General features: G+C 36.5%; 1 protein-coding gene across 2 annotated transcripts in view; it reads left to right on the top strand.

The window, feature by feature from the left end:
- Positions 1-15,571, top strand: part of TCF12 (transcription factor 12) — a 364,778-nt gene that overhangs the window by 2,449 nt on the left and 346,758 nt on the right. For both annotated transcript variants that reach the window (XM_005867002.2, XM_014540340.1), the window contains 2 exons: positions 43-139; positions 1,100-1,172. In XM_005867002.2, the coding sequence (XP_005867064.1) occupies positions 65-139; positions 1,100-1,172 (148 nt within the window). In that variant the 5' untranslated portion in view covers positions 43-64. Of the gene's footprint in view, positions 1-42; positions 140-1,099; positions 1,173-15,571 lie in introns of those variants that run through there.

Raw genomic sequence — 15,571 nt, 5'->3', positions numbered from 1 at the left:
CCAGGTGGTCGCCGGCTGAGCCTGGTTCTTCCTCTGCCTCAGGACCCGCTAGCAGTGGCCCAAGATGAATCCTCAGCAGCAGCGCATGGCCGCGATAGGGACCGACAAGGAGCTGAGCGACCTGCTGGACTTCAGTGCGGTAGGAGAGCTTCCCGCGGCATCGTGGGGTTCTGCGGAGGTTTCGTGAAAAAAAGAAAGAAAGAGAAAGGAAGGAGGTGGGGGGTAGCGACGTGGAGACGAGGCAGCGTGAACTCCCTCTGCTTTGAGCAGAGTTCTCAGGGCTGGAGTCCAGCTCCCCCAAGTTGGACACCTGAACTTTGATGTAATGTCTAGACTTGCAGATTGAAAACTTTATTGCCAAAGGGGTCATTTGTTTTAACCAGTTGAAAGGAAAACAATGTAATCATGAGCTTTGGTTGAGTCACCCTCTGACCCTGATGGTGATTAGGGATTTTGAACTTCACAGGAGAGAAGAAAATTATTTTTTTCTTCAACGCTCCTAACCAGTTCTCTCCCCAAGCTGTGGTACACGAGAGATGTCATTTACAAGAGAGCCAGCCTTTTGAGCTGAGTATCTTTGTAATACACATGTGTGTGTGTATGTGTATATATTTACAATTTTTTACGTGGGTAATAATTGAGTGACTCGAAAGTATCTGTTGAAACCAAAGGGCCCACTGCCCTTACTTTTAATGGTTGAATTCCTTTTTTAGCTGCTGTTAGGAGTCAGGACCAATCCCTACTTTATAAAACTTAGAGTGGATCTTTAGTGTATTGTGGTAGCTTCATTTGATATGATTCTGACTGTGTGTAATGTAAACGTAATGAGATTTAATTAATTGCAATCATGGACAAAAGTTCACTATTTAAACTCCATAATCTTAGAATGTCTCATTTAAGTGACTGGTTTTGCAGGACAGAATATAACCAAGTAGTGTTAGCAAATAGTATCACAGTATATTTGCCTTTCTGGGTCTGAATGTACATTTCAAATTTTATTTTAACGTCCTTCTGAAATATAGTAATTAACTGATGACTCTTGGTTTGCAAAGTTTAGAAGAATTTCAGGACTAATAGATACTTTTGGGTTATTTTGCAGATGTTTTCCCCACCTGTTAATAGTGGGAAAACCAGACCAACAACACTGGGAAGCAGTCAGTTCAGTGGATCAGGTAAGATGATGTCTAAAATCAGAACCTCATGTTTTGATGTTGTGATAGAGTTTAGTAGAAAAATATATAAAGTATTTTAATATCTTTCTTCATGGTATTCTTTAGTGTCTTGTTAAAATTATAAATAAAAAAACAGGAAAAAAAATAAAATTATAAATTAAAAACAACCAAGCCCAAAATGTGGGCTGTTGCTGTAAGGATCTATTGACATTTCACTAAGAATTTCAATATGAATCAAGAATTCTCTTTTTCAATGAATTTTTAAATTGGAAATTGTCTTATTTGAGTATAAGGGATTATATCATGCCTCTATATTTAGAAAAGTACCAGAAGAAAATGCACTATGGCCATATGTGATCTTTTAAAAAATGTTTATTTAAATATGTGTTTTTAAATTTTGCTAAATTTTTAGTCCATTAGCATTATGTAACCCAGGGTTCTAAAGAATTGGTAAAATAATATTATTTAATATATGCTCATGAAAAGTAGAATTGAGTCAAGCAACAATTAGTAAGATGCTTATTTTAAAAGATGGCCGTTCCCTTAATAGTCTGCAGCAAATTAACAATTTTGTGGATGGTTATTTAAAATGTTAATGGAATAAAAGTTACAAATAAATGAAAAGGAGTTAGATTTATTTTCAAATGACACCTATTAGGTGACTGAATTCTGTCATACATTCAGATTACATGATGGTAATGTTTAGAGTAAGTTAAATTAGAGTCCTATTCCTACATTAGTGCTGTCCTCTTTAAATTTGTCTTCTGTATATTTATAACTGCTCTGTTCCATTAACATTTATCCCATATTTCTTAAGTATGCATATTTTTGTTTTTCTAACTTTTAAAAATTCATGATGGAAAAAAAAGACATTCTAAAGGTCCATTCTAGTGTACAAAAGCTATAATTTTCTGTTTAAATTTATTCATTAGTGCTCAGAGATAGATGAAAACAAGAACAAAAACAAACAAAAAAAAACTAAAGCCATGACAGTATCACCTTAAAAAAACCAGCTGTCAAATCTCTGGGCTGAAACTCAGTAATTCCTCTTTGACTGGTACTTTTATTTCCCCTGGTAAAGTGATGGCGATTTCTTAAGATACTGTGAGAGCAAAAGATTAGAAAGGAAGATTAAATTAGTAATCATTTTACTACTTTATTACACTTTACATTTACAAACATTTCTATTTAAAAGACATGCAATAACTTAAATTTACTAAAATTCATTTTTAATGATGAAATCGCAGCTTATGAGGAAAATAATATGTTGTTTAATATTTTAAATTAAGTACAATAAAAGCACTTTGGATTGTAAATATCCTAAGGCTAATACTATCCTTAATAAAAAAGGTACCATAACATGTCAGCCAAACCTCAGCTCTTCTCCCACCTCTTTCTTTCCTTTCACTGGCAATCATTTGAATATTGTCACTTTTTGGGGAGAGGGGAGAACATTATTAGTTAATGTAGAAGAAGGCTATATTTCCTTTCTTCACTACTGTTTTGAGTATGTCTCAATTTTTGCAACTAATCATTCTCAAGAACTTTCAAACTTACTTTGTCTAATATGTAGTACATGCTTAGTATATTTCATTAATGAATAGTGATATTGCTGTTTCAGGCGAGTAGTTCCAGCTTGAATTGTGGAAATTATATTTAACTGACACTCATTGATATCAATAACATGGACTTTAGAAACTTGCTATTAGAAATATTTTCTGTTTTTAGAATAAGGACAATTAGTTTTTTACTTCATAAAATTAAGAAGGTGTGATTTTTATAGTCTATGAAATTAAAAAGTAGGTGAACTTGGTGTGTATTACAAGCATGGCGTTGGAGAAGTTGTAGGTCCTTGCTTGCATTATATGAAAACAAAATTTCTTTTTACATTGTAGCAGTGGTTGTAGTATTTGATTTTTTGGAGTAGGAACTTTTTAGTTTTAAAACTGTTAGACTTGTTATTTATCTATTGAAAGTTTGAATTTAAGCACTTGGACATAGTAATTTTTATCTGTGTGGTTTATTTTAAATCTAGAAAAGAATTTTTAAAAGCTGTGACCTTTAATAATTAGTTTTGGGGAAGGGAAAATGCCATATGATTATTTTATATCAAAGTACGTATACTGGTAGATATGGTTTTCCTGTAGCCATTTCTTATCTTAAAGACAATGTCTAAAAGAAATTGGTATAGTAGTATTATTTTATTTATATATTTTACTGATATTTGAATTATCTGTCTTGATATCAAAGGATATGTAATACGTCCTAATGCTTGTTTGTTTGCAGCTTATAAGGATCTAAAGATCTGACTTTCCTTCTGAAGAGCTGACTTAAAGATTAGAGTTTTCTTGTCTTTGGAGTCATTTGTAAAACCCTAGCCTTTTGCCTCATGAAGACTATAATTGTGCAGTATAATTTCCTTTCTTGATTATTTGTCTTTTTTAGGATGATTTAATTTCACAATGGGATTTTCTTGAGAAATAATATATAACACCTTTGGAATTTTTTGAAACATACATGCTAGAGTACATAATGTTATTTTTAAATCAAAGCAAAACAAATAACTCTTATGATAGCTGATACTTCATCAAAAGTCACTATGGAAAAGATGAATGTATTATGTACTATTATTTGTTTTGAGAAGTCTGTTAAAATGCCATTTTTTCATTAAGGTGTTAATTTTCTTTGCCTGATAAGACTGAATTTTTCTGCCTGGTATGATAGAGTTTGGGAGGCGCTCTCAACAGTGACCTTGAGAGGCATTTCTATAGGCGTTAAAGGTGAGGCACTGTTAGGGCACTGTATAAAAGGAAAGTTTGTTGAAAGGAATTAATAAAATTGAAATAGTTAAGGTGTTTATTAAGTCGATCCTGGGTTTAATTTTTAGTAGTTTAATGTTTATGTGCTATATGAAAAATTTCTTTTGTTTTTGAATCCAAGTAATAAGAGATGTTGCGAGGCTTGGGATATATATTCGGTATGTGAGCCATATTGACTCTCTCTGAAATTTCTATCTAGAAAGTTGTTTTAACCAGCAAGTAAAGCTTTACTTTTCCTTGTTCAAATCCGACTTTGATAATAGTTCTTGCCCAAGATTTTTGGAAATAATTGTAAAAACTATTTCTAGCTCTTAAATTTTAAAAGGTATATAGTTTTTCATTCTTAGTTACTGATCAGTTTCTGGAGGGAGAAATTTTTCATACGTACACATAGGCTTTTTGAGAATGTCGCTGTAGTGCCAGAAAACTAAATTCTCATTAAATTGCTCTTCAGCAAATTTTTTTATTGAATTAATTTTTTGTAGTTTCATATGCAGTTGTAAGGAACAATACAGAGACCCCATGTACACTTACCAAATTTTCTGCAGTGGTAACAATTTGCAACACTAGTACAATATTATACCTAGGTTATTGATAGTGATATAGTCAAGATACAAGAACCCTTCTATCACCACAAAGATTCCTGGTGTTTCCCTTTATAACAGCATCTAATTGTAAAGTAATTTTTAAAAAAATCTACGGTAAGATTATTAAATACCTACTCACAGTGTTAAACATGGAGTAAGCTTTTCAAGTTGCCTGTACCATAATTTGAAAATATTTTAAAAAATCAAAAAAGCAAACCAAAATTTACCAATGCAACTGAACTATAATTAGTAAGTAGGAATGGTATTTTAAATCAAGTAGACAATAGGTTTAGCCTTTATATGTAAGGTATTTTAAGGTTATGAGTATGGTGTGGTTCATGTTGTGTACCTAACAGTGTTGAAATTTATAGTAACTGTAATGTGTCGTAATATACACTTGTTCAAATTTAGTGCTTTTACTTGGGTAACAAAACCATGTTAAACATTTGTTGCCTTCAAGTTGTAGTGTGCATGAAATAACTGCAGAGTCAGCAGGCACATGAGGGAAAATACAGTATTTTAGGATAAATATCTCTGCTATTAAGTGGCTCATTTAAGATAAAAGTTAAGTAGCAAAAAAGTCTTTAGAGAAAAACTGTTTATGAAAACACAAACTTGGAAAACAGAAAAATTAGAGACAAGTTTACAACCATGAGTATTGTGTGCTTTTCAGAATAGTGCCTGTAGTATTCCTTCAGTAGTCATTGGTTTATAATGTATTTGAAAAATAATATGATTGGATCACAATTTTTAGAGACTTTATTATATACAGTGTGGTATGCCTATAATTAATTATTTAAATACAAGTTTAACTTTCTTTTAGGCTACTATCCTTTGGTATATCCTTTTCTTTGAGTTTTTAAGTAATTCTCTTGGAACAGGAAGATAAAGGTGAAGATACTAAACCTTAAATGTAAACACAGTTGTTTTCACACTTTAGATTTAATGGGGTTATTTAGAATAATCTCTTATTAAAGCCAGCTAGTCTTTCTGTTCTTGAACAATTGGTAATCATGCCTGGAATGTCACTGCCTACTTAATGTTGTCAGACTTGGATAACTCTTGCCTTAAGAGAGTAAAGTAACAGTATTAGAAAGTGTCTTCTGAAAAAAAAGAAGAAAAAAAAAGACCATTTCTGGACAGTGGACACTCTTTAAAAAAAAACTTAATAGGACTGCTTTGGATTCCACTTTTTTGGATGGGAATGTTGAAATTATAAATCTAATGCTTTTGCATTTAGGGAATAAAATGAGAAAATAAATATTTAAATATGTCAGTTCAAAAGACTTAATAACTTTCTGCTTTGTTAAATAGTGGAGCCATATTTATCTCAGATTTATCAGTTAATTGCATATTTATTTAGTATCTACTTTGTGTAGCCTGCTGTTCCAGTAGCTTTTGGGAAGGTGGGAAATGGAGAAGGATATAGACCAAAGAAAAGAGGGGGCATTTATTATGTAGATAGGGAGAGAAAATGTAAAATTGTGAGGTAGATAAACTTTTATAACATAAAAAATGTCAAAAACTGCACATTAATGTGGTTTAAATTAATGTAGTCCATAAGAAAAAGGATGTGCTGAGGAGTCAGGGAACTGGTCTAAAGAAAACTCATAGATGTTGAATTTAGAGTTGATGTTTGAAGATATGGAAAATGAATCAGGGAAGAGAAGAACTGGCCTCCTAGATGTGGAATAGCATGAAAAGAGATCCCAAAATGGGAATTTGGCTTACTCCAAGGGACTGTAACATTCATGGAAAGAGAAGCTGGTTTTTATTGATCCCTGTTCTTGCATTCCTGGAGGAGCTAATATTTATATACTACTATCTGGAGCCTGATTGCATGGGTTCAAATCCAGTAATTGCCACTTACTAACTGGGTGATTGTGGGTAAATTACTTAACCACTCTGTGCTTCTGTTTCTCAGTCTGTAAGCTTTAATAATAGTAGCTATCATAGAGTTGTTATGCATATTGACTGAGTGAATACAGATAAAGCTCCAAGAACAGAGCCTGGCAAATAGTGAGCTGTGGTGGAGTGAATTTTCAGTGGTGAGACAATAGAATAAGGAAAGCATTTATTTATTCAGGAAGCCATTGTGCTAATCCAGGAATGAGCTAGGCATTAGTATAGGAAGGGAGATAAATTATCAGGCCAAAAATTGATGTTAATGGTAGAAATAGATATATAAAATCAGTGACTGTGGTTGATTATTTAATGTAAAAACACAAATTTTTATTAGTATACTAGAGGCCTGGTGTACAAATTCGTGCACGGGTGGGATCCCTCAGGGTTGCCTGTGGGGTTTGGGTCCCAGCTTGCACCCCCAGACTCGCAGCCCCAGCTCGCACCCCCAGCCTCACAACACTGCAGCCCTGCCTGGCACCCCCCCGTGGCCTGGCGCCGCCCCCTCACCTGCTCCACCATCCTGCTTGTGGGGCGATCGATTGGGGCTGGGCCCCCCTGCTCGGCTGCCTCAGCGTCTGAGAACTGGGTGGCGGCCCTACCCCCTGCTGCCACAGCTGGTCGCCATCTGCGGGGTGATCAGCGGGGTAATTGGGCCCCTGCTTGCATCCACCTTGGCCTGGCATTGCCCGCTTACCTGCTCCACCATCCCACTGTGGTCCCGCTACCGTCGGGGCCCATCGGGGCCTGCAGCGCCTCTACTGCCGCCCACTGCCTGCGCCACATGTTCTGCGCTGCTCCCTGGTGGTCAACACACGTCATAGCGAGCGGTTCAACTCCTGGTCGCAATCCCGGTTGAACAATTTGCATATAAGGCTTTTATTATATAGGACTAGAGGCCTGGTGCATGAAGTTTGTGCACTGGGGGGGGGGGGGTTGTTCCTCAGATTGGGCCTAAGCTGGCAGGCGGACATTCCTCTTGCAATCTGGGATCCCTTGCTCCTTACCTCCTGTCTGCTCGCTCCTTACCGCTTGGCTCGCTGCTTCTTAGTGCTGCCACGGGGGCGGGAGAGGCTCCCGCCACTGCTGTTGCGCTTGCCAGCTGTGAGCCCGGCTTCTGGCTGAGCAGTCACTCCCCCTGTGGGAGCTCACTGACCACCAGGGGGCAGTTCCTGCATTGAGCGTCTGCTCCTGGTGGTCAGTACGCATCATAGCGACTGGTTGTTCTGCAGTAACCGTTGCTTAGGCTTTTATTTATAGATGAATGGAGTCTCTGATGGCATTTGTATATGGAGTATAGATTTGTATATAAATGGATTGTGTGTGACTGGAAAGAATTCCTGTAATTCTTCAACTTGTATTGATTGAAATAGAGTGGAATCTAATTGGAGTCTGTCAGTGAGAGAGCACTTGAATTCTTGACTTTTCATAAAAGAGACAGTATAGTGCAGTGGGAAGAATTGGGCTTAGGAGACAGACAGCTGAATTGGAATCATTGTTTTGTGACTTGCTAGCTGGGTGGCACCCTCTTAAGTAATACTAATGATAATATTAATTATTATTAATAGTAATAATTATAACTAGTGTTATAGTCAGTGTTTATTGAACTATTATTATATGCTAGGCACTATGCTGAGCAATTTACAGGCATTATCTCATATTACTTTGGATAAAATGAGATGTTTCCTGGGGGCGGTGGTTTGAGAAATGCTGCCACTAGGGCAACATGTCAAAGTTGCTTTTTAGTGCATAAAGTTATATACATTGTTAAAAGTCTAAAAAGAAGTCAGGCAGAAGAGTAGTTTTGAAAAGTCATCAGGTATCTTAGAACCTTACCTTTTATTTTTGTAGTTGATTTCTTCTTAAGACTTTTTTTTTGTAGACTAGCTATTGTATAGTGCAGAATAATGAGTAGAAATGTGTACACCTTTTGAAAACCCTCTTCAATGCTTAGGCAGCGCCACTTGGATGTAGTGTTTCTCCATATTCTCTCCCCAGCTACTTGAAATTCTTCCTGGAATGAGGTGTAGTCTCAATAAATAAAATAAAAATTACATGACCTGAGAGGATAGAATAGTTGGGAGACACAGATTGGTGCAAGTGTTAGTCTCTAGGGCAGAGCTTCTCCACTTTTTTCTTAATGGTAGAGGAGAAGGGACATAAACTCCCCTGGTACCCTGAAGCAATACCTTGCAAGTGAGCAGAAGAAATCTTAAAAATTCATGTCATTTTACTCTCTACTCTCTAGCACAAACATATTTGGTATAATATAAATATGTTTTAATTAATCACTGAGTAAAATGGAAGTTCTAGTAAGGTGCATTATGTTTAGCTGTGGCATCGCCCTCCTCCTGTTTTGAGTTGTATTTTTGGTGTTAAGGGCCAGAGAGAGTAGAATGCAGACCTATACGATCTTTTCCTTAGTGAGAAGCCCAGCTTTGAAGTATATTCTTTAGATGTCTTTATTTCTGGATCATTTCTTTCCATAGAAGTTTATGGAAAGAGATCATTACATTAGAAGAAAAATGGCTTTGGTAGGGAGGAAATTATTACTTTGTAAACTAAACAAGGAGAGATTTGTTAGTAATGTCACTGTCATTTGAACCTCTGTTTTCCGATTACAGGTAGACCATCTGTAATTTCTTAACATACCCATGACTTGTAAAGCAAATGTATATTTTTTAGGGAGAACTTTGGTTTTTTGTTTGTTCCATGTTTAAAACGTGCTTTCATAAAGACCATGGTGAGTCATCCAAGCTAGGGTAAGCTGATTGGGGACTTAAAGATCACTTTTAAAGATCACACAAAAATGAAAACAGACTAGGGATTGTTACTAATTTTTATTACATTGGGTAGTGACTCAAGGATGAAACCTTCAAAATAAAATAAAACAATTTGAGGTAAGTTGCAGGACAGAAAAATACTACTTTTTATAAACAACTACACTACCATATTATCCCATATTTTTGGTTATTAAAAATTGAGAAAAGTTGCCTAAGATGTCATTTTGTCAGGTCTGTTTTAGGTGTTAGAAAGGTGCCTGCATTTGAGCCGAGAGAGTCTTTGAATTTGAAAGATTATTCCAGTTACGTTAAGGACCTGGAGGCAACCTTTCTCAACATTTGTTGGTTTATTTATTTATTTTTGTTTTGCTGGTGAGCCATTGCAAAGCTTTAAAATGAGCAGGATCACCTCATGATTACTATTCTACGACTTCATTGGTGGTTAATGTACTAGTAGAGAACACAGTTAAATTTAATATGATCGAGCAACTCTAATCAATGAGCAAATGTGCTGCTGTTCTCAGCAAGACTTGAGTAGTGGTGGGGCACCACAGGGATCCCTCCTAGGAGAGAATTACAGTCATCAAGCTTCTCAGTCCTTGAGGCATATGTTGTTGTTTTCAGGTTGTTGGGGATAAAGAAAAGGTTTGTTGTGCCACTAGAGAGGAAAAAATGCTAGGCTCACTTTGACTTATGGCAGAAGCATGATTTGTCCACAAGTTAGAGAATCTGAGTTTGTATGGGCAGTCACAGGCCATGGGTGAAAATCTCTGAGTTCTCCTGAGTTAAAAGGTCCTCTTAGTTTTTTTGCCATTTGGAAGCCCTACTATATCTAGCTGACTTTATCACCTGTCAGAAGCCCCTTGCCTCTCAGCTTGGCATTGACATGTTAAGGTTTTGGAAAATGTTTTTCAATGTTGGTCCCAATTTGGGATAAAGTTAAAGGGGAAACTTTATAGCTGGCTTGAGTTGATTATGCCTCTCCAAGTAGGCAAGTAATTAGGCCCATTTCAAGACGATACTAAGTATTTTACCTATTTCTTATCTAAGCACCAGCTAGTTGTTTTTGTTCTAGGAGATAGCATACTTTATTTATTATATGTCAAGACCACCTGTTATCTGCCAAAGGGCCACAATCCCTGATCCGAAATTTTGAAATCCAAAAAGGTTTGAATAAAACTTTTTCCTTTAAATTGACCATAAACTATTTTCATGGCAAAATCTGATCTTATCTGAAGGGAGGCCATTGACATTCTCTATTTTCCTAGTTACTGTATGGTTACCAGGTGCTGGGGTGATATGTGACATATGGTATATATAGCACTCTATATTTCTTTTCTAAAATCTGAAAAACTGGGTTCTAAAACCTGGCTCCATGGATTTCCAAAAAGATATTATAGACCTCCCTCTTTGTATGTGCCTCCCAGGTGTCGTTTTCAATTCAAAATAAGTAGTTCTTTTTTGGATTAAAAATCTGTATTAGAGATTTTTATTACTTTAAATACAGAAAAAAAATGTGGTGGACTTGTTACTATCATGGAAAGTCTTCTTGGAATGTAGACTTCTTAGGTTGAGATTTGTGCTTTTTGAATAGTTTGTCCAAAACCTTGATTTAGGAAATCGATTTCCATTTTGAGGAGGAACAAGCTTTTTCATCTTTCGGGCCAAGGAGTGTACTGATATTTCCCTAGTCAGTTTGCATGGCCATTTTCAGGATGCTAACAGGAGATATATTTATACATGTATATATAAAACCAAATGAGCCCTAACTGGTTTGGCTCAGTGGATAGAGCGTCAGCCTGTGGACTGAAAGGTCCCAGGTTCGATTCCAGTCAAGGGCATGTACCTTGGTTGCGGGCACATCCCCATTTGGGGGTGTGTAGGAGGCAGCTGATCGATGTTTCTCTCTTATCGGTGTTTCTAACTCTCTATCCCTCTTCCTTCCTCTCTGTAAAAAAATCAATAAAATATATTTAAAAAAATTAAAACCAAATGAAAATAATTATATGATCACCTCTGAAAGGAAACCTCAACACTAACCATACCCAATTTTAACTGCTGTCTGTGAGCAAACAGAGAATTCTATCAAAGCCATCTTCATAAAGAAAAGGAGGAACTAAGATATGGTTCCTTAGGGGATAGACAACAAAACCAGCCTTTGGTAATTTTATTCTCTCCTTTTATATATGTTAAAAGTTTTCATAGATTAGTAGCTTAATGTTTATTCCTACAATATACTCAGTTAAAGGGTCTTTATTAAAAACAAATTGTGATATTAATGAGAATATGAAAAGTCCCTCAGGAGTCTGTCATTGGCTTCTTAGTCCCGGTTTAATATAAACTATGAAAGTAGCAATGAAGTGAGGTGAAATAAATTAGTTTGTAGTTTACCTGTTTAAGAGGCAGGCCAGTTGGCCATTCTGACTTCTGGTTGCCTTGCAAACCTGTTCTCTGTACTGTTCCCAGTGTTACTGTCTTAAGAACCGCGAATAGTTAAATTCACTTAAAGTTTGAAGGAGTTTGAGATGCTCTGTTGTAGGAACACAAAACAGGCCATACAGCCAAGATCTCTCTTGCTTTCATAGTTATAGAATGATCTCTTGTCAAGTTTAAAAGAGTAGTGCCACAATGAGCAGACTCTGAGTTTGACTCTGGAGGTTTGCTGAACTAATTGTATAGCAGTAGGACTTTGCCCAGTAAATCATTGGGGGCAGGGGAGGAGTCTTATTGTTTTAAAAAATCAATAATGATAAAAGTACTTCATAAATATTTAGTCATGCATTATTTACTTCATAATTCTTGTAGGAAGTTGGTAACTGTTCATTTTACAGAGGAAATAGAGAAATCAACAGTGATACACATTTCCCTGTGGTTTCTTATTGCCCCTCAGAAGCAGCAAACTGATCAGTTGTAGTTGCACCTGCACTGATACCAATCTACACCAGGGCATGGTTTGCCTTGAGGAGGAATTTAATATCTCTAGAAATCTTTAAAATTTGTTTTTGTAGCAGGAGGCTTAAATGGTGTAATGTTGATATTCTCCAGAAAAAGACCTTCAAGATTTATTTTTATTAAAAAGAAAACAGAATTATCAAAAGCCTCCATAAAATAAAATTGTTTGTAGTATTGCAAGATATTGAATATAAACAACTGCAATCTGAAATGTTTTTAGGAGAGTGTAATTCTTTTTATGTGTGGTTCTTCTTTTAACTGTTCAGCTGTCATCAGATTCTGTGCCTTGGGAAGAAGATGAAATTTGATATATGTGTAAGATATTGGAATATTCACATCTATTTAGTTGAGGCCATAGAAAAGAATGGTTACTTCATAGTGTGAAAAATTCTTTATTTTCACTTCCGCTTTTCAAGACAGTGTTTATTTAGCTATAAAGGCAAGTAAAAGCAGATGGAAAATAGTTATTCCAAAGGTAGTTTAAAAATGTTATTAAACATACAGAAGATACTTCAATGGAAATTGTTAAAATATAATTTTGGAAACAAAACTTTCAATGAATTAAAATGAAAAGACTTATGCTAACTTATAATTTGAGAGGGTGCCGATTAGTCCATTTTGTATTTTCATTTATTTAAAACTAGACTGGGCATTCATTATGCTGAAGTGTATCTGTAGGTACTAGAGCTCTTACCAATGCACAGTTTTATTTGTCTATGTAGAGTGGTTTGCTTAAGGTGGTGGAGAATAGATAGATACATTCTGGTGTAATGGAAAGAGGAGGGGTTTGGAGTCACAAAGTTTTGGTTCAGTGTTATCATTTACTAGATTTATGACTCTAGGGCACTAAATTAACTTCTCTGATCCTTGTTTATCTTATGTCTAAAATGAGGAGAATAAAAATACTGCCTTAGGGGGTTGTGATAATGATCAAGGTAAGCAATTTTAAGGAAATTCTTTCTAAAATGTGGAGGTTTAGCCCTGACCGGTTTGGCTCAGTGGATGGAGCGTCGGCCTGCGGACTGAATGGTCCCAGGTTTGATTCCGGTCAAGGGCATGTACCTTGTTTGCAGGCACATCCCGGGTGGGGGGTGTGCAGAAGGCAGCTGATCGATGTTTCTCTCTCATCGACGTGTCTAACTCTCTATCCCTCTCCCTTCCTCTCTGTAAAAAAATCAATAAAAATATTTAAAAAAATAAAATGCGGAGGTTTATGGTTCTGCATGAATATTAGTTGACTTATATTAGGTGGCATAGCAACTGTTGAAGGGATGTAATGCTTACAATTATATATGGAGAAAGTGACTCTGCATGCAAAACGTTTCAGTTACATAGTTACTGAAGATTAAATCAGGTGATTGAGAGGGATGATGACCTACCGGGACTCTTTATGGTAGCTAACCCTCAAAATTTTACAATTCTTCAGGTGAGTTCTTCCTCTTTTTGGTTAGATAGGGAAAGTTATATCAATAAAGTAAAAGAAATTCTCACTCATACTCTTTGTTAAAACTCTGTTAATTATATCCCAAACCAGAGAACCCCAAAATTAGTACCATTGAGCCCTTTATTCTCAGCTTAGTTGTTTTAAATGCTTGTTGAGGATCTGTTGTATTGTAGTGCAAGGTTAACTTCAGGCTTAAGTAGGTGCAACAATGAAGTATAGTTCTTAGGAATAGTCTGCTTTTGCTTTGTTTAAAGAGTAGTAATCTGGATAAAATTTTAGTGTCAATAAGAGTCAACTTTTTAAGGATTTAAAAGTACAGGATGGAGTGGCTTTGGTGTACTCACTCCTGTTTGAGGATGAGATGGTATAAGAATGAAGTTGGGAAATGCAAGTGGAACTCCCATGTGCTGTATAGGCAGGGAGGGCTGATTTAGTCTCATCCATAAATGACAAGGTATCAAGGCTTGGGACTGTCTGCTGAAGTCACTGTTTATGTGTTCTTTGTGATTAGAGAAGTTGAGGGCTCCCCCAGATCCCCAAACTACCCTTTTCATTTAGTATCCTTGTCTGGTTAAAGAAAACACCTGGCTCACCTTTTATTGGAAAATATTGGGGTTTTCTCTGTTTATAGGATTGTATTGTTTAGAAGTTTCCCTTTTATTTTAAAGAAGGAAATCAGCAAATCCAAATTTCATGTAACCTAGAGCCAGTAGGGCCATCAAAACCACATTGGTGTGGCTTTGATGGAGGCCTGTGGACTTGTGGGCTCCATAGCAGCTGTTTGTTCATTGTTCTTCGGGATAAGACAATGACTGGGTTTGGGTGAGAAGGGTTATAGGATGATTTGACAGTCACTCTGGGGCCTTCTGTCTCTGGGTTTTCCATTGTAATAGTTCCTAATGCTTTCTTGAAAGATTTATACTAAATTGCAATGATTGAGAGTAGGTGGTAGGTAAAACAGCAAAACTAAGGACCTTGGGGATGGATAGCAGGAGTTCATGAATGATTTGATGGTCACTCCGGGGGCTGGGTGAAATAGCTTATTTTTCTTTCATAGGTAATTGATGACTTCTGCGTTCCTTTGCCATCTCTGGGCATTTCAATAGTCTCCTTACTTGAGCTCCTTGCTGCCAGTTGCTCTCTTTTCCAATCTGTATTAGTCTGCTCAGACTGCCATAAGAAAATACCTTAGACTGGGTGGGTTAAACAAGAGCAATTTGTTTTCTAACAGTTCTGGAGGCTGGAAGTCAGAGATCAGGGTGTCAGCATGGGTGGGTTCTGGTGCTGACTCTTCTTGCCTTGCAGGTGGCAGCTGCCCCCTTGCTGCATTCTCATAGTCTTTCCTCAGTGTGCACTAGAGCAGGTTGGGGGAGAGAGAACTCTTTGGTGTCTCTTCTTGTAAGGGCACTAATCCCTTCACAGGGGTCCCATTCTGATGACCTCATCTAATCCTAATTACCTCCCAAAGGCCTTGCCACCAATACTGGCTTCAATAGATAAGTTTTTTTTTTTGGGGGGTGGGGGGAACACAAACATTTAGTCCATAACAAAATCCTAATATTTTAAAAACATCTTTCTCCTGTGATTTGTCTCTACATTTATTCCCTGTTGGCTATCAAAACAATAAAAAATCTCACCTTGGTATTTAAGTTCTTTAATAATCTGATAGGAATGTAGGTTACCCCTTTTTCCACTCACTACTTCCGAGTGTGAATTGTATGATTCAGTCACACTGGTGCTTTTATCAGACCTTCTACTTCTAGTTATTCTTTTCTCCCACACTGGAATACCTTCTTGTAATTCTTATGCCATTTGAATCCCCTGTCATTTTGAATCCCTGTCATTTTCTACCCATTTTAGGTCATAATTTTATAAAAATATGGCTTCCATATATTTTAAGGACTCTTGGGTA

This window comes from Myotis brandtii, unplaced genomic scaffold, assembly GCF_000412655.1.
Source record: "Myotis brandtii unplaced genomic scaffold, ASM41265v1 scaffold242, whole genome shotgun sequence".
Lineage (NCBI taxonomy): Eukaryota > Metazoa > Chordata > Mammalia > Chiroptera > Vespertilionidae > Myotis > Myotis brandtii.
Note: the sequence above shows the minus strand (reverse complement) of the source record. Positions and strands in the feature narration are given on the sequence as shown.